At 37.4% G+C, this 18,648-nt stretch overlaps 1 protein-coding gene across 4 annotated transcripts in view; it reads left to right on the plus strand.

The window, feature by feature from the left end:
• The window catches only part of ARFGEF1 (ARF guanine nucleotide exchange factor 1), a 132,452-nt gene that overhangs the window by 10,302 nt on the left and 103,502 nt on the right, over positions 1–18,648 (plus strand). For 2 of the 4 annotated variants that reach the window (XR_015140777.1, XM_086336659.1), the window contains exon 2: positions 1,141–1,176. The exons of the other annotated variants lie outside the window; for them this stretch is intronic. Coding sequence is in view for 1 of the 2 variants with exons in the window: in XM_086336659.1 (XP_086192785.1) it covers positions 1,141–1,176 (36 nt within the window). In the remaining variant the exon portion in view is untranslated. The remainder of the gene's footprint in view (positions 1–1,140; positions 1,177–18,648) is intronic. 4 annotated transcript variants of the gene reach the window in all.

An 18,648-nucleotide genomic window follows, 5' to 3' on the forward strand; every position in this document is an offset into this window, starting at 1 on the left:
TAGATTATTGGTTTTGATCCGTTTTTACTGTAAACATTCTTTTTCATTGTTTGCACTTTTTTTTGTTCTAAAAGTAGGAATTAAAGACATAAAAACTGCCTTTTTATAGTCAGGATAAGTATAATTTTGTTTTCTGTACATTTTATTTTTTCATACTTTTTTCCTTGATATTTATTAGGATATAATGAGTTTTATATTTAATAAGTTTACCTTGTCTCAGAATTGATAATCAGGTATTGAAAAGCAGTTACTAAGTTAGAAAAGCATTTTATGACATCTTATTCAAGTATTTCTGTTTAGTGCTTAGTGAAAGTGAAGTCGCTCAGTCGTGTCCGACTCTTTGTGACCCCGTGGACTGTAGCCTATCAGGCTCCTCCGTCCATGGGATTTTCCAGGCAAGAGTGCTGGAATGGATTGCCATTTCCTTCTCCAGGGGATTTTCCCAACCCAGGAATCGAACCTGGGTCTCCTGCGTTGCAGGCAGATGCTTTACCGTTTAGCCACCAGGGAAGCTGTTTAAATTGTATCAAATATGATTGACTAGTCCTCATTGCCCCTTAACTTTTTTAATAACATTTGATTTTCTTTCCCAAATAATTTTAGGATTTTCTTTATTCTTTAATATTTTCTTTATATTCTCTTAGGCAATGGCATGCCACTCCAGTACTCTTGCCTGGAAAATCACATGGATGGAGGAGCCTGGTGGGCTGCAGTCCATGGGGTCACTAAGAGTTGGACACGACTGAGGGACTTCACTTTCACTTTTCACTTTCATGCATTGGAGAAGGAAATGGCAACCCACTCCAGTGTTCTTGCCTGGAGAATCCCAGGGGTGGGGGAGCCTGATGGGCTACCGTCTATGGGGTTGCACAGAGTCGGACACGACTGAAGCAACTTAGCAGCAGTAGCAGTGACTTATTAACATAATACTTAATCAGCATTTCTTACCTTATTCTTGTGTATCAGATAAAAAGTGTAATTACACTTGGTAATAAGTTGGTTATTTGGTTTCATCTATTTTATTGGGTCCTCATGCTTCTAGTCTCTAAGTGTTAATTCTTACATAATTGAGAATGTATTTAATGCAGTACTAAGCAAAAGCTTAATTGTGATTTCTAATGTGCTTGTTTGTATCTTTAGAAATGGAGATGGAACACATGCATCGTCTAGTACTAGGTTGGTGCAAACGTTATTACGTTTTTGCATTGTTGAAATTTGCCGTTTGATATTGGAATGCATTCTTAAATGTGGTTATGTTATACATCATTTTAATGTGCATTTCTCCCTTTGTTTTTTGCTAATGACTTATTACTTGATGTTTATCCTATATTTATTTTAAACTATGGAAATGATGCTAAACGAAAAGCAAATTCAAGCAATTTTCTTGAGTTCAAAATGGGTAGTAAAGCAGTGGTGCATTGGCCCAGTTACTGCTAACAAAGATACAGTGCAGTGGTGGTTCAAGATGTTTTGCAAAGGAGATGAGAGCCTTGAAGATGAGGAGCACAATGCCTGGCCATCAGAAGTTGACAACGACCAATTGAGAGCCATCATCAAAGCTGATCCTCTTAACGACCACATGAGAAGTTGCCGAAGAACTCAAGGTTGCCCATTCTACAGTTGTTTGGCATTTGAAGAAAACTGAAAAGGTGATAAAGCTCGATGAGTGGGTACCTCATTAGCTGACTGCAAATCAAAAAAATTATCACTTTGAAGTGTTGTCTTCTGTTATCCTATGCAACAACAATGAACCATTTTTCAATCCGATTGTGATGTTCACTGGAAAGTGGATTTTATATGACAACCGGCGACAACCGGTTGGTCTGAGAAGACACTCCAAAGCACTTCCCAAAGCCAAACTTGCACCAAAAAAAAAAGTCATGGTCACTTTGGTGGTCTGCTGCTTGTCTGATCCACTACAACTTGCTGAATCCCAGCGAAAACATTACATCTGAGAAGCATGCTCAGCAAATCGATGAGCTGCACCAAAAACTGCAGTGATTTAGCAGCCGGCATTGGTCAGCAGAATGGGCCCAATTCTCCACGACAGTGCCCTGCTGCACCTTGCACAACCAGTGCTTCAGAAGCTGAATGAGTTGGACTATGAAGTTTTGCCTCATCTGCCATATTCACCTGACCTCTTGCCAACTGACTACCACTTCTTCAAGCATCTCAACAACTTTTTGCAGAGAAAATGCTTCCACAACCAGCAGGATGCAGGAAAGGTTTTCCAAGAGTTTGTCAAATCCTAAAGCACAGATTTTCATGCTACAGAAATAAACATTTCTCATTGGCAAAAATGTGTTGATTGTAATTGTTCCTATTTTGATTGATAAAGATGTGTTTGAGCCTAGTTATAATGAGGTATAATGATTTAAAATTCATGGTCCAAAACCACAATTACTTTTGCACCAACCTATTAATAGAACAGAAATAAGATGTAATATGTTTGATACCAGTTAATAATTAAGTTAGCACTTGTTAATAATTAAGCTTTTAAAGTGTATACCAGTTCCAGAATGGGTATTTTTAAATTTTCTTTTCCCACAATGGGTATTTTATAATGATTAGAGAACAGAAGTTTTATAGTAAATACTGTGTCTGCAGATTATTTTTCCAGGAGAGACATGGACAGAAGGTGAACTTACATTATCAGAATGTACTTTTTTCCTAAAAGCAGTGATGAATCTTTGTGTTTGGATATATGAAGTGAAAAAGTATTTTATTCTCTGTTCCCATCTCAACTCTCATTTTTATGGCTATTGGGAAAGTCTTGAATGGCAGATTAGAAAGAAAGCTACTTTTGTTAGTAATGTGTAGCAACACACACACACATGTGCTTGCTTGGCAGGAATACTGGAGTGGGTTGCCAATTCCTACTCCAGGGATCTTCCCACCTCAGGGATCAGACCTGCGTCTCTTGCATCCCTTGCATTGGTAGGCAGATCTTTACCACTGTACCTGCCGCCTGGGAAGCCCCAGTGTGCAGCATATGCTTCCTTACAAAGTCAATGAACATGCCAGAGCCAAAGCTTTTTTATGTGGTCATATCTTCATTGAGTTGTTTTCCTTTTGAAATAGTCAAAGCAAAGATTTTTTTTGTTGTTTTTTAAACTTTCTTGTACATTTCAAAAAGCACGCTTGATTAGGTGATCAGTATGCTGCAATCTGGTTCCTTATAATAAAGTTTGGCATTCAAATCATAACGCTTATAATTCTGTTTGTTTTTACTTGTTTTGAATGAAAAATGTCTTTAGGAAAGATTAGTCTTTTTCTGTTTTATTACTAAGTTAAAATTATATCCATGAATATTTCCTGAACAGTTTAGGATTTTATGTCAAATTGAATATCTTTTTTAAATGCTTCTACACTTGGTTTCTATTAATTTGGTCTTACTGAAGTTTTTTATTTTTAACATTTCTTAAGGGTGTATAATTGTTCATTTATAACAAGCAGGAGCTTTGATTTTTGCCATTTATGTATGCCTCCTGCTGTTCTGTGTCATAAAGTTCTCTCTCACTAGTGTGCTTGACCAAAGCTTCTTAATGTATATTTTGTTGATTCAGTAAGTTAACGTCCCCAAATACATTGTCTAGGATATGCTATGCTATGCTAAGTCACTTCAGTCGTGTCCGACTCTGTGCGACCCCATAGACGGCAGCCCAACAGGCTTCCCCGTCCCTGGGATTCTCCAGGCAAGAACACTGGAGTGGGTTGCCATTTCCTTCTCCAATGCATGAAAGTGAAAAGTGAAAGTGAAGTCACTCAGTTGTGTCCGACTCCTAGCGACCCCATGGACTGCAGCCTACCAGGCTCCTCCGTCCATGGGATTTTTCAGGCAAGAGTACTGGAGTGGGGTGCCATTGCCTTCTCCGATTGTCTAGGATAGTCACACTTAATAATTTGGCTTTCCAGAAGATGGATTAAAAAAACAAAAATCTTTGAGTTTGGAAATTAAATGTCAAGAATGTTTGCTTTTCCTCAGTTTTTTCATTTTTTTTTTTAATTAGTTTTTATCCTAAACTTTTCATTAAAAAAAACCACAGTATTTCAGTTCGTTTTATGGGAACCATTCCTTTTATGTTTATTTCCTACCTGATTCTCTTTTCTCCTTCTCAAACCTTCAGAGTCTCTTAATCAGCATTGATGTATGAAAACATTCTTAGATTCATAAAGACATATTTTAAAGCAGTTGAAACAATTTAAAGAGAATCAGTGAGTAATCTGACATCTGGTTAGCAACCTTTGATGTGACCTTCCAAATGACCACTAACTTGTAGAAATGGAGGAAAATTTACTATGTTGTGGAAAACCGTATTGATAGTAGTCTTACTAGACTCAGGAGGAATGAATGAAACTAAAAGAATGAGAGAAAAGAGCACAGGTATGGAGGACAAAAACCAAAACTATTCCACGTGAATAGTTTCCTAAACACAGAACAAGAAAATTAAAAATTGGAAATAACAAACAGAAGAATAATCAAAGACATAATAAAACTTCACCAAGAAACACCTATGTATGAAAACTGCCGTATCCCAGGAAGAAGAAAACTCAATATAAAGAGACTCTTACAAGTTTCGGTCTAGCAGTATTACTTAAAATTTAAGAGAAAAAAAAATATCCTGTGAATTTCTAGGCAGAGATAATAAGCTTTCAAAGAAGCAATTGTAAGTGTTTAGTTAAGATTACAAGTTTCACCCTAGGTAAACCTGAATAATAGAAATGTGCTGAAAATGATAGAATAGCAGCTCTGCTAATATATTCAGATACACTGTTTTACTTTTTTTTTTTTTTAATCGGTCTTACTCCACCTCTTTATTTTCCCTGTTTCTTTTTTCCTCTCCTCCTATCTCCTTCATCTCCACTCGTCTCATTCCTTTTATCTTAAATTCTACTTCTAAAAAATGGTTAGAAAATAATGATGCATGTTGCGAAGATAGATGTACAGATTGATTCATCTTTGTGATTTAACATTTTTGTCTTGAACTGTCTTTTATTTGCAATCTTGTGTTGATTTCTTTAGAGCAAAGTGAATCAGTTATACATGTATCCACTTTTTAAGATTCCTTTCCTGTATAGGTCATTATAGAATACTGAGTAGAGTTCTCTATGCTCTACAGTAGATCCTTATTAGTTATCCTTATTAGTTATAACATATATAATGTTATACTATTATGTACTATGTTATATAATAGTGTGTATATGTCAATCCCAGTTTATCCCTCTCCTTTCCTCTGCGCACTGTAATCATAAATTTGTTTTCTATATATGTGACTCTGTTTCTGTTTTGTAAATAGGTTCGTTTGTACCATTCTTTTAGATTCTGTGTGTTAAAGTGATATCATATGATATTTTTCTCTGACTGACTTCACTCAGTATGACGGTCTCTAGGTCCATCCATGTTGCTGAAAATGACATTATTTCATTCTTTTTTAATGGCTAAGTAATATTCCACTGTGTATGTGTACCACATCTTTTTTATCTGTTCCTCTCTTGATGGACATTTAAGTTGCTTCCATGTCTTGGCTATTGTAAATAGTGCTACCATGAACACTGGGGTGCATATATCTTTTTGAATTATGATTTTCTCTGGATATATACCCTGGAGTGGGATGGCTGTATCATATCGTAGCTCTTTTTAGTTTTTTAAGGAACCTCCATACTGTTCTTCATAGTGGCGGTACAAATTTACATTCCCACCAATGTAGGAGGGTTCCCTTTTTTGATGATGACCATTCTGACTGATGTGAAATGATACCTTGTTCTAGTTTTGATTTGCATTTCTCTGATAATTAGTGATGTTGAGCATCTTTTAATGTGCTTTTTGGCCGTCTCTCTGATGGCATCCGGTCCCATCACTTCATGGGAAATAGATGGGGAAACAGTGGAAACAGTGTCAGACTTTATTTTGGGGGGCTCCAAAATCACTGCAGATGGTGACTGCAGCCATGAAATTAAAAGACGCTTACTTCTTGGAAGGAAAGTTATGACCAATCTAGATAGCATATTCAAAAGCAGAGACATTACTTTGCCAACAAAGGTTCGTCTAGTCAAGGCTATGGTTTTTCCTGTGGTCATGTATGGATTTGAGAGTTGGACTGTGAAGAAGGCTGAGCCTCGAAGAATTGATGCTTTTGAACTGTGGTGTTGGAGAAGACTCTTGAGAGTCCCTTGGACTGCCCTGGGATTTCTTTGGAAGGAATGATGCTAAAGCTGAAACTCCAGAACTTTGGCCACCTCATGCAAAGAGTTGACTCATTGGAAAAGACTCTGATGCTGAGAGGGATTGGGGGCAGGGGGAGAAGGGGACAACAGAGGATGAGATGGCTGGATGGCATCACTGACTCGATGGACATGAGTCTGGTTGAACTCCGGGAGTTGGTGATGGACAGGGAGGCCTGGTGTGCTGCGATTCATGGGGTCGAAAAGAGTCAGACACGACTGAGTGACTGAACTGACCTGAACTGATGTTATCTTTGAAGAAATGTCTGTTTAGATCTTAACGCCCGTGTTTTGATTGGGTTGCTTTTTTTTTTTTTAATATTGAGCTACATGAGTTGTTTATATACTTTGGAGATCAAACCCTTGTCCATCTCTTCGTTTGCAATGTTGGTTGTCTTTTTGTTTATGATTTACTTTGCTGTGCAAAAGCTTTTCAATTTAATTAGGTCCTATTTGTTTTTATTTAAACATTATTCTAGGAGATGGATCAGAAAAGATCTTACTGCAATTTATGTCAAAGAGTATTCTGCCTATGTTTTCCTCTAAGAATTGTGTAGTATCCAGCTTTACAGATAGGTTTTTAATCCATTTTGATTTTATTTTTGTATATGGTGTTAGGGAGTATTCTAATTTCATTCTTTTACATGTAGCTGTCCAGTTTTCCCAGCACCAGTTATTGAAGAGACGGTCTTTTCTCCATTGTATATTCTTGCCTACTTTGTCACTGATTAGGTGGCCACAGGTGCATGGGTTATCTCTGGAGTTTCAGTCTTTTTCCATTGATCTATATTTCTGTTTTTGTGCCAGTATCATATTGTTTTGATTACATTAGTAGTATAGTATGAAGGCAGGGAACCTGATTGCTCTAGCTCTGTTCTTCTTTTTCAAGATTGCTTTCACTATTGAGGGAGAAGGCAATGGCACCCCACTCCAGTACTCTTGCCTGAAAAATCCCATGGACGGAGGAGCCTGGTAGGCTGCAGTCCATGGGGTTGCAGAGAGTCGGACATGACTGAGCGACTTCACTTTCACTTTTCACCTTCATGCATTGGAGAAGGCAATGGCATCCCACTCCAGTGTTCTTGCCTGGAGAATCCCATGGACGGAGGAGCCTGGTAGGCTGCAGTCCATGGGGTTGCAAAGAGTCGGACACGACTGAGCGACTTCACTTCACTTTACTATTGAGAGTCTTTTGTGTTTCCATGCAAAATGTAAAATTTTTGGTTCTAATTCTGTTAAAATTCCATTGGTAATTTGATAGGAATTGCATTGAATCTATAGATAGCTTTGGGTTGTAAAGTCATTTTCACAATATTGATTCCTCCAATTCAAGAACATGGTCTCCCTTTCCATCTGTGTATGTCATCTTTGATTTCTTTCATCAGTGTCTTATAGTTTTTTAAGTACGGGTCTTTTGCCTCCTTCAGTTCAGTCGCTCAGTCTTGTGTGACTCTTTGAGACCCCATAAATTGCAGCACGCCAGGCCTCCCTGTCCATCACCAACTCCCGGAGTTCATTCAAACTCATGTCCATCGAGTTGGTGATGCCATCCAGCCATCTCATCCTCTGTCGTCCCCTTCTCCTCCTGCCCTCAATCCCTCCCGGCATCAGGGTCTTTTCAAATGAGTCAGCTCTTCGCATCAGGTGGCCAAAGTATTGGAGTTTCAGCTTCAACATCAGTCCTTCCAGTGAACACCCAGGACTGATCTCCTTTAGAATGGACTGGTTAGGTAGATTTATTTCTAGCTATTTTATTCCTTATGATGTGATGGTAAATGGAATTGTTTCCTTAATCTCTCTCTGATCTTTCATTGTTAGTGTATAGGGATGCATAGATTTCTGTGTATTAATTTTGTATCCTACAACTCTACCAGATTCATTGATGAACTCTAGTAGTTTTTTGGTAGCATCTTTAGGATTTTCAATGTATAGTATCATGTTATCTGCAAACAGTGGTTGGAGGTTTTACTTCTTTTTTTCCAATTTGGATTCCTTTTACTTCTGTTTCTTTTCTAATAGCCATGATTTAGGACCTCCAAAGCTGTGTTGAATGAAAGTGGTGAGGGTGGACATCCTTGTCTTGGTCCTTGTGTGTGTGTTTGTGTTTTAGTTCCTAAGTTGTGTCCAACTCTTGAGATCCCATGGACTGTGCCTGCCAGGCTCCTCTCTCCGTGGAATTCTCCAGGCAAGAATACTGGGGTGGGTTGCCATTTCTTTCTTCAGGGGATCTTCCCAACCCAGGGATTGAACCTGGGTCTCCTGCATTGCAAGTAGATTTTTTACTGTCTGAGCAACCAGGGAAGCCCCTAAGCCCGCTTTCAGGAGAGTTTTTAGTTTTTGTTGTTTTTTTGTTTTTTAATCATAAATGGTGTCAAAAGCCTTTTCTGTGTCTATGGAGATGATGACCATATGATTTTTATTCTAAAAATTGTTAATGTGGTATATAACTGATTTTGCCTATATTGAAGAATCCTTGCATCCCTGGGACAGATCCCACTTGATCAGAATGTATGATCTTTTTTCTTTGGCTGTGCGATGTGACATGTGAAACTTCTCAGCTGGGAATCAAACCGTGCCCCCTGCATTGTAAGCATGGAGTTTTAATCACTGGACCGTCAAGAAAGTCCTGTACAGTCCTTTAAATGTGTTGTGAATTTGTGTTTGCTAGTATTTTGTTGAGAGTTTTTTTTTTTTTTTTTTACATTTTTTTGAGTATATGTTCATCAGTGATACTGGCTTGTAATTTTCTTTTTTTTGTGATGTCTTTGTCTGAATTTGTTATCAGGGTGGTATTGTAGAATGAGCTTGGGAGTGTTCCTTCCTCTGCTATTTTTTGAAAGAGTTTAAAAGGCTAGGTGTTAACTCTTCTGTAAATGTTTGATAGAATTCACCTGTAAAGTCATCTGGTCCTGGACTTTCGTTTGTTGAAAAATTCTTAATCTGTTTCAATTTCGATATACTTGTGATTGGTCTGTTCATGTTTTCTGTTTCTTCCTGGTTCACTCTTGCTAAAGGTTATATCTTTTTAAGAATTCATCTGTTTCTTCTAGGCTGTCCATTTTATTGGCATGTTGTTACTTGTAGTCTTTTATGATTCTTTGTATTTCTGCGGTGTCCATTATAACTTTTTTCATTCTAATTTTATTGATTTGAATTCTCTCCCTTTTTTCTTGATGAGTCTGGCTAAAAGTCTTATCAATTTTATCTTCTCAAAGAATCAGCTTTTAGTTTCATTGATCTTTGCTAGTGTGTTCTTTGTTCCTGTTTCATTTATTTCTGCTCTTTATGGTTTCTTTCTTTTTGCTAACTTTGGGTTTTGTTTGTCTTTCTCTCATTGCTTTAGGTGTAGGGATAGGTTATTTGTTTGAGATTTTTCTTGTTTCTCGAGGTAGGATTGTATTCCTATGAACTTCACTCTTAGAACTGCTTTTGCTGTGTACCATAGGTTTTGGATTGTTGCGTTTTCATTGTCATTTTGTCTGTGGGTGTTTTTTTAATTTCCTCTTTGATTTCTTCAGTGATCCATTGGTTATTAAGTAACATTGTTTAACCTCCATGTGTTTGTGTTTTTTACAGGTTTTTTCCTAGCATTGATTTCTAATCAGATAGTATTGTGATTGAAAAAAGTACTTGATATGGTTTCATTTTTCTTAAATTTACTGAGGTTTGATTTGTATCCCAAGATGTGATTTGTCCTGGAGAATGTTCCATGTGTACTTGAGAAGAAACTATTCTGCTGCTTTTGGATGGAATGTCCTATAAATATCAGTTAAGTCTATCTGGCATAATCTGTCCTTTAAGGCTTGTGTTTCCTTATTGATTTTCTGTCTGGATGATCTGTCTATTGGTGTAAGTGGGATGTTAAATCCCCAACTGTTATTTGTGTTACTGTAAATCCCCATTTATGGTTATTAACATTTGCTCTATATATTGAGGGACTCCTGTGCTGGGTACATATATAGTTAGTTATAGCTTCTTGGATTGATCCCTTGATCATTGGGTGTTGTCCTTGTCTCCTGTAACAGTCTTCATTTTAAAGTCTGTTTTGTCTGATATAAATATTTCTACTTGAATAGAAATATTCAATAAATATTTCTATTTCTGTTTCTTTCTTTTTCTTCTTTATGGAATATCTTTTTCCATCTCCTCACTTTCGATCTATATGTACCCCTAGGTCTGGGGTGAGTCTCTTGTAGACAGCATATATATAGGTCTTGTTTTTGTATCCATTCATCCTGTCTGTGTCTTTTGGTTGGAGAGTTTAATCTATTTTCAGTTAAGGTAGTTATTGATCTGTATGTTCCTTTTGTCATTTTCTTAATTGGTTTGAGTTTGTTTTTGTAGGTCTTTTTCCCCCCTTACTCTTTTTTTAAAATTTTATCTATTTTAATTGGAGGCTGATTACTTTATAATATTGTGGTGGTTTTTGCCATACATTGACATGAATCAGCCTTGGCTGTACATCTGTTCCCCACCCTGAACCCCCCTCCCTCCCCATCCCATCCGTCAGGGTCATCCCAGTGCACCAGCCCTGAGCACCCTGTCTCGTGTATTAAACTTGGACTGGTGATCTGTTTCACATATGATAATATACATGTTTCAATGCTATTCTCTCAAATCATCCCACCCTGTCTTCTCCCACAGAGTCCAAAAGACTGTTCTGTACATCTGTATTTCTTTTGCTGTCTCACATATAGGGTCATCGTTACCATCTTTCTAAATTCCATATATATGTGTTAGTATACTATATTGGTGTTTTTCTTTCTGACTTACTTCACTCTGTATAATAGGCTCCAGTTTCATCCACCTCATTAGAACTGATTCAAATGTATTCTTTTTAATAGCTAAGTAATATTCCATTGTGTATATGTACCACAGCTTTCTTATCCATTCATCTGCTGATGGACATCTAGGTTGCTTCCATGTCCTAGCTATTATAAACAGTGCTGCGATGAACATTGGGGTACATGTGTCTTTCAGTTCTGGTTTCCTTGGTGTGTGTGCCCAGCAGTGGAATTGCTGGGTCATATGGCTGTTCTATTTCCAGTTTTTTAAGGAATCTCCACACTGTTCTCCATAGTGGCTGTACCAGTTTGCATTTCCACCAACAGTGTAAGAGGGTTCCCTTTTCTCCAGCATTTATTGTTTGTAGACTTTTTGATAGCAGCCATTCTGACCATCATGAGATGGTACCACATTGTGGTTTGATTTGCGTTTCTCTGATAATGAGTGATGTTGAGCATGTTTTCATGTGTTTGTTAGCCATCTGTATGTCTTCTTTGGAGAAATGTCTATTTAGTTCTTTGGCCCATTTTTTGATTGGGTCGTTTATTTTTCTGGTATTGAGCTGCATGAGCAGCTTGTATATTTTTGAGATTAATTCTTTGTCAGTTGCTTCATTTGCTATTATTTTCTCCCATTTTGAAGGCTGTCTTTTCACCTTGCTTATAGTTTCCTTATATGTGGAAAAGCTTTTAAGTTTAATTAGGTCCCATTTATTTATTTTTGTTTTTATTTCCATTACTCTGGGAGGTGGGTCATAGAGGATCCTGCTGTGATTTATGTCAGAGAGTGTTTTGCCTATGTTTTTCCTCTAGGAGTTTTATAGTTTCTGGTCTTACATTTAGATCTTTAATCCATTTTGAGTTTATTTTTGGATATTTTGTTAGAAAGTGTTCTATTTTCATTCTTTTACAAGTGGTTGACCAGTTTTCCCAGCACCACTTGTTAAAGAGACTGTCTTTTCTCCATTGTATATTCTTGCCTCCTTTGTCAAAGATAAGGTGTCCATAGGTGCATGATTTATCTGGGCTTTCTATTTTGTTCCATTGATCTATGTTTCTGTCTTTGTGTCAGTACCATACTGTCTTGATGACTGTAGCTTTGTGGTATAGCCTGAAGTCAGGCAGGTTGATTCCTCCAGTTCCATTCTTCTTTCTCAAGATTGCTTTGGCTGTTCGAGGTTTTTTTGTATTTCCATACAAATTGTGAAATTATTTGTTCTAGTTCTGTGAAAAATACCGTTGGTAGCTTGATAGGGATTGCACTGAATCTATAGATTGCTTTGGGTAGTATACTCATTTTCACTATATTGATTCTTCTGATCCATGAACATGGTCTGTTTCTCCATCTATTTGTGTCATCTTTGATTTCTTTCATCAGTGTTTTATAATTTTCCATATATAGGTCTTTTTGTTTTTGTTAGGTAGATTTATTCCTCAGTACTTTATTCTTTTCATTGCGATGGTGAATGGAATTATTTTCTTGATTTCTCTGTTTTCTCATTGTTCATGTATAGGAATGCAAGGTATTTCTGTGTGTTAATTTTATATCCTGCAATTTTACTATACTAATTGATTCAGTCAATCAGTCAGTTCAGTCGCTCAGTCGTGTCCTACTCTTTGTGACCCCACGAATCGCAGCACGCCAGGCCTCCCTGTCCATCACCAACTCCCGGAGTTCACTCGGACTCACGTCCATCGAGTCAGTGATGCCATCCAGCCATCTCATCCTCTGTTGTCCCCTTCTCCCCCTGCCCCCATTTCCTCCCAGTATCAGAGTCTTTTCCAGTGAGTCAACTCTTAGCATGAGGTGGCCAAAGTTCTGGAGTTTCAGCTTTAGCATCATTCCTTCCAAAGAAATCCCAGGGCTGATCTCCTTCAGAATGGACTGGTTGGATCTCTTTGCAGTCCAAGGAACTCTCAAGAGTCTTCTCCAACACCACAGTTCAAAAGCGTCAATCCTTCGGTGCTCAGCTTTCTTCACAGTCCAACTCTCACATCCATACATGACCTCTGGAAAAACCATAGCCTTGACTAGACGAACCTTTGTTGGCAAAGTAATGTCTCTGCTTTTTGATATGCTGTCGAGGTTGGTCATAACTTTTCTTCCAAGGAGTAAGCGTCTTTTAATTTCATGGCTGCAGTCACCATCTGCAGTCATTTTGGAGCCCAAAAAAATAAAGTCTGACACTGTTTCCACTGTTTCCCCATCTATTTCCCATGAAGTGGTGGGATCAGATGCCATGATCTTCGTTTTCTGAATGTTGAGTTTTAAGCCAACTTTTTCACTCTCCTCTTTCACCTTCATCAAGAGGCTTTTTAGTTCCTCTTCACTTTCTGCCTTAAGGGTGGTGTCATCTGCATATCTGAGGTTATTGATATTTCTCCCGGCAATCTTGATTCCAGCTTGTGCTTCTTCCAGCCCAGCGTTTCTCATGATGTACTCTGCATAGAAGTTAAATAAGCAGGGTGACAATATACAGCCTTGATGGACTACTTTTCCTATTTGGAACCAGTCTGTTGTTTCCTGTCCAGTTCTAACTGTTGCTTCCTGACCTACATACAGATTTCTCAAGAGGCAGGTCAGGTGGTCTGGTATTCCCATCTCTTTCAGAATTTTCCACAGTTTATTGTGATCCACACAGTCAAAGGCTTTGGCATAGTCAATAAAGCAGAAATAGATATTTTTCTGGAACTCTCTTGCTTTTTCCATGATCAAGCGGATGTTGGCAATTTGATCTCTGGTTCCTCTGTCTTTTCTAAAACCAGCTTGAACATCAGGAAGTTCACGGTTCACGTATTGCTGAAGCCTGGCTTGGAGAATTTTGAGCATTACTTTACTAGCATGTGAGATGAGTGCAATTGTGCGGTAGTTTGAGCATTCTTTGGCATTGCATTTCTTTGGGATTGGAATGAAAACTGGCCTTTTCCAGTCCTGTGGCCACTGCTGAGTTTTCCAAATGTGTTGGCATATTGAGTGCAGCACTTTCATAGCATCATCTTTCAGGATTTGAAATATCTCCACTGGAATTCCATCACCTCCACTAGCTTTGTTTGTAGTGATGCTTTCTAAGGCCCACTTGACTTCACATTCCAGGATGTCTGGCTCTAGGTCAGTGATCACACCATCGTGATTATCTGGGTCGTGAAGATCTTTTTTATACAGTTCTTCTGTGTATTATTGCCATCTCTTCTTAATGTCTTCTGCTTCTGTTAGGTCCATACCATTTCTGTCCTAATGAGCCCATCTTTGCATGAAATGTCCCCTTGGTATCTCTAATTGTCTTGAAGAGATCTTTAGTCTTTCCCATTCTATTGTTTTCCTCTATTTCTTTGCATTGATCGCTGAGGAAGGCTAATTACTAGATGCTAATAATATTAATTTATTAGCTCTAGTAATATTCTGGTGGAGTCGTTAGGGTTTTCTGTGCAGAGAATCATGTCATCTGCAAACAGAGTTTTACTTCTTTTCCAATTTGGATTCGTTTTAGTTCTTTTTCTTCTCTGATTGCTCTTTTCTTGTGGTTTGATGACCATCTTTATTGTTATTTGGGTTGTTTTTTCTCTTTTATGTGTGTATCTTTTGTAGTTTTCTGGTTTGCATTTCCCATGAGGTTCTGATATAGTAGTCTGTATATACACAAGGTGGTTTTATGTTGCTGATCTCTTAATTTCAAATACATTTCCCATTTCCTACATTTGTACTCTCTTCTCACAGTTGCTGGTTTTGATGCCATATTTTTTCTTTTCTATGCCATATTTGTGTGTGGATGATTTCGTACTTCTGCTGTAAGTGTCCCTTAACCAGTTCACTTTCCCATTTGTGATTTTTTTGTTTGTTTGTTTCTACTTGTGGCCTTCTGGCCTCCCCGACCTCCTCACTGTATTCATAAACATTAGCCATAGACCAGTTTTGAAGAGGCAGGGGCTTGAACTTAAGGCCTTGTATTGAGAGCTTAGATCTCAATAAACCAACAGGGCTTCCTAACTGGGTATAAGTAGTGAAGGAAATGAAGGCATTTAGGATGATTCTGAGGTTTCTAACGGGGGATTTCAGTCTGTTTGATTTCATTCACCAAAAATGGCAGTATAGGAATAAAGCACATTTAAGAGCAGGAATTGAGGAAGAAAATGGATTCAGTTAAGGTTAAAATGATTTTGAGGTGCATATGGAGCATCTAAGTAAAAATGTTTCATTTTGTTGACAGTTGTTAGTAACTTTTGTTTTTTATTTGTTTATGACAGAAGCTTAAGAGAGACAGAGAGAGAGAGAGAGCTGAGCTGTAAAGAGAAGTTTAGCTATTACCAGTATGTAGTGAACCACTTAGGTCCTTTTGGAGAAAAGGAGATGTATATTCATTTGCCCAGGAAATTTACTCTCATTTACTCTTTCTTCAAGAAACATTTGTTAAGTACCTATTTGTTCCAGAGTTTATGCTAAGCTTGAGAAATAGAAATTTAAAGAGGATGACCTTTGCTGTTAAGGAGCTAGTTGAGGGAAATGGACATACAAAGTAATTTCAGTGTAATAAGGTAAGTGTTGGGGATAACCAGAGGGAGGTATGGGATAGAGAAGTATAATTACTTTAGCTTGGAAGTGCATCAGAAGAGTTTTTTGGACTTGACAGCTGTTTTTTTTTCTAGAATGAATGGGTATGTGCCAGGAAAAGATGGGTGGGAAAAGAATTCTGGGGAGGGAGGAGCATCATTAGCTAAAGGTTTGATCAACAAAAAAACATGAAGTGTGGGAGACAGTTACCCAGAAAATTGGCATTTTAAGGGTCTTAAACATGAGGCGGGAATGGAGGAGATGAGGTGCATGGACAGTGTAAGTGGTGGTGAGCATGGGCAGAGAACCACTGAAGGTTTTCAGTTGGGAGTGACACAGAACACGTCATGGAAACTGCTCTGAAAAGTGTCTGCCAGGCAAATTCTTGGTGGGGCAGAATTCCAGACAGAGGGTATGGTTTGGGCAAAAGCCTAGAGGTGTGAAATAGCAGATCACTTCAGGGGATTTAGAGTATTCTTTTATTATTGAATTGTGGAACTCAAGGGAGGGCATGCAGAGAGACGAGAGTGACAGGGAGCAGATCTTGGAGAGTCTTGCATGCCATGCTAAAGCGCTTGAACTTTATCCTGGTAAAGGTCACTCTGGCACTAATAAGGCTCAGGAATAGAGATGAGGAGTCAGTAGGCCTGATGAGAGATGAGGGCCAACCTAAAGAGGTAGAAAAATGGATAAATCAAATTTAAGAAGTTTTATAATAGTTCTCATCCTTGGCTATACACCAAGATCACCTGTGGAGGATCTTAAAAATGCAACCATCTACATCACAGTACTGGACGTCCTTATTCACTAAGTTTAAACATGGGCCTGAACGTCCTATTTAACATTTTAAATTTTATATTTTTCATTAACATAGAGTAAAATTGAATTTTTTTTAAATTTTTTACATGAATTGAATTTTAATCCCTGTAAAGATTTGTGTGATCTCTGTCAAAACTGAGATACAGAACAGTTCCAATACCCCAAAATTTTCTGTATTGATGTCTCTATAATAATACCTTTCTCACCATCTCTGATCCCTGCCAAGTTCTGTATCATTATAGTTTTGTCTTTTTGAAGCTGTTGTGTACAGTGAAGGCAAGCTTTTGAGACTTACTTCTTTCACTTAGCATATCTTTGAGATTCATCTAGATTGTTGGATGTTTTAATAGTCTGTTCCTTTTTATTGCTCAGTAATATTTAACTGTATAGTTGTACTACAGTTTGTTTATCCATCACCCACTGAAGAACATCTTAGTTGTTCCCAGTTTTTGGCAGTATGACTAGAGCTGCTGTGAACATTTGTGTACAGATTTTTATTTGAACATAAGTTTTCATTTCTTTAGATTAGGCACCCAGGAGTTGGATTGCTGGGTCACATGGTAAGTATATGTTCAACTTTATAAGAAACTTTTAAAGTGTTTTCCGAAGTGGCCATGCCATTTTACGTTCCCACCATCAGTGTCTAGTAGGAGTTCAGTTGTTTCACAGTCTCACCAACTCTTGCTGATGTCCCTATAAACTATTTTAATAGGGGTGTAGCAGTGTCTCATTGTGGTTTTCATTTGTGTTTCTTAAATGGCTAATGATGTTGAATATCTTTTTGTGTGTTTATTTGGCATGCATATATCCCTTTGACATGTCTTAAGTCTTGCTCAGTTTTTTAAAAATTTGGTTATTTTCTTACTATTGAATTTTAAGTTTTAAAGTAAATTTATATACTGTATATCTAAATATATATATACAAACACAAATCCTATGTCAGATATGTGATTTGCAAATGTCTTCTGTAGCTACCTTTTCATTTTCTTAACAGTGCTTTTCATAGAACAAAAGATTTTAATCTTTATAAAGTCCAGTTTAACTTTTCTTGTGTCTTATTAGTCCAACACCATTTGTTGGAAAGATAGTCCTTTTTCCATTGAAACCTTTGCACTTTTGTTAAAAAACAATTCGTTATATTTCTGTGTTCTTTTTTTGGACTCTGTGTCTATCCGTTCTTCAGTAACACATTGTTTAATTGTGACTTTAAAGTCCTACAGTGAAATCTGTTTCCTCCTACTTTATTCTTTATTAGAATTATTTTATCTATTCTCTCAGTGTTACATTGCTTTTCCTTATTTCATAGGTAGTTACATAGGTCATTCCCTTATCTATGTATGGGAAATTCTGCTGGACTGTTATTATCCATGGGTTAAATCTATGGACCAATTTGGAGAGAATTGACAGCCTTTACTGTTTTGAGTTCTCTAATCCATGACGATGATGCGTCTCTCCTATTTAGTTTTTCTTTGATTTCTTTCAGTATACATCCTGTACTTGTTAGGTTTATACTTAAGAATTTTATTTTGGGGAGCGCTATTATAAATAGTATAGTTTCTTCAGTTTTGGTTTCCAGTTGTTGGTATATAGAAATTTGATATTTTTGTGTGTGTTTAAACTTTGCACAATAAATGCACTTATAAGTTCTAAGTGTTTTTCTTCCAGATTTCTTGGGATTTTTTTTTTAAGATAATTATGTCATTTGTGAATAAGAACATTTTTATCTATTTCTATACAATTTGTGTGACTTTTCTTTCTTTTCCTTGTATTATTGACTTGACTGGGATGTTTGGTACAAAGTTGAATAGAAATGGTGACAGTAGCCATTCTTGCCTTGTTCCAGATCTTGGGGGAAAGCATTCAATTTTTCACCATTAAACTTGGTGTTAGCTGTAAGTTTTTTATAGTTACTTCTTGAAGTTTCTTTATTGCTAGGTTGCTAAGAGTTTCTTTTTAATCATGAATGGATGTTGAATTTTGTCATATGCTTTTTCTGCATCAATTGATTTGATCATGTGATTTTTTTTTCTTTTGCCTGTTTATGTGGTAGATTACATTGGTTGACTTTGTCATTGGTCGATCATGATGTATAATTCTTCCTATAGGTTTCTGTAGGTTGCTGAGGCTTCCGAGGTGGTGCTTAGTGGCAAAGAACACGCCTGCCAGTGCAGGAGACATAAGAGGCACAGGTTTGATTCCTCGGTGGGGAGATCCCCAGTAGGAGGACATGGCAACGCACTCCATATTCTTGCCTGGAGAATCCCATGGACAGAGAAG

Source organism: Bos grunniens, chromosome 14 (genome assembly GCF_055505025.1).
Source record: "Bos grunniens cultivar Pamir isolate PY7600 chromosome 14, Bosgru_T2T1.0, whole genome shotgun sequence".
NCBI lineage: Eukaryota > Metazoa > Chordata > Mammalia > Artiodactyla > Bovidae > Bos > Bos grunniens.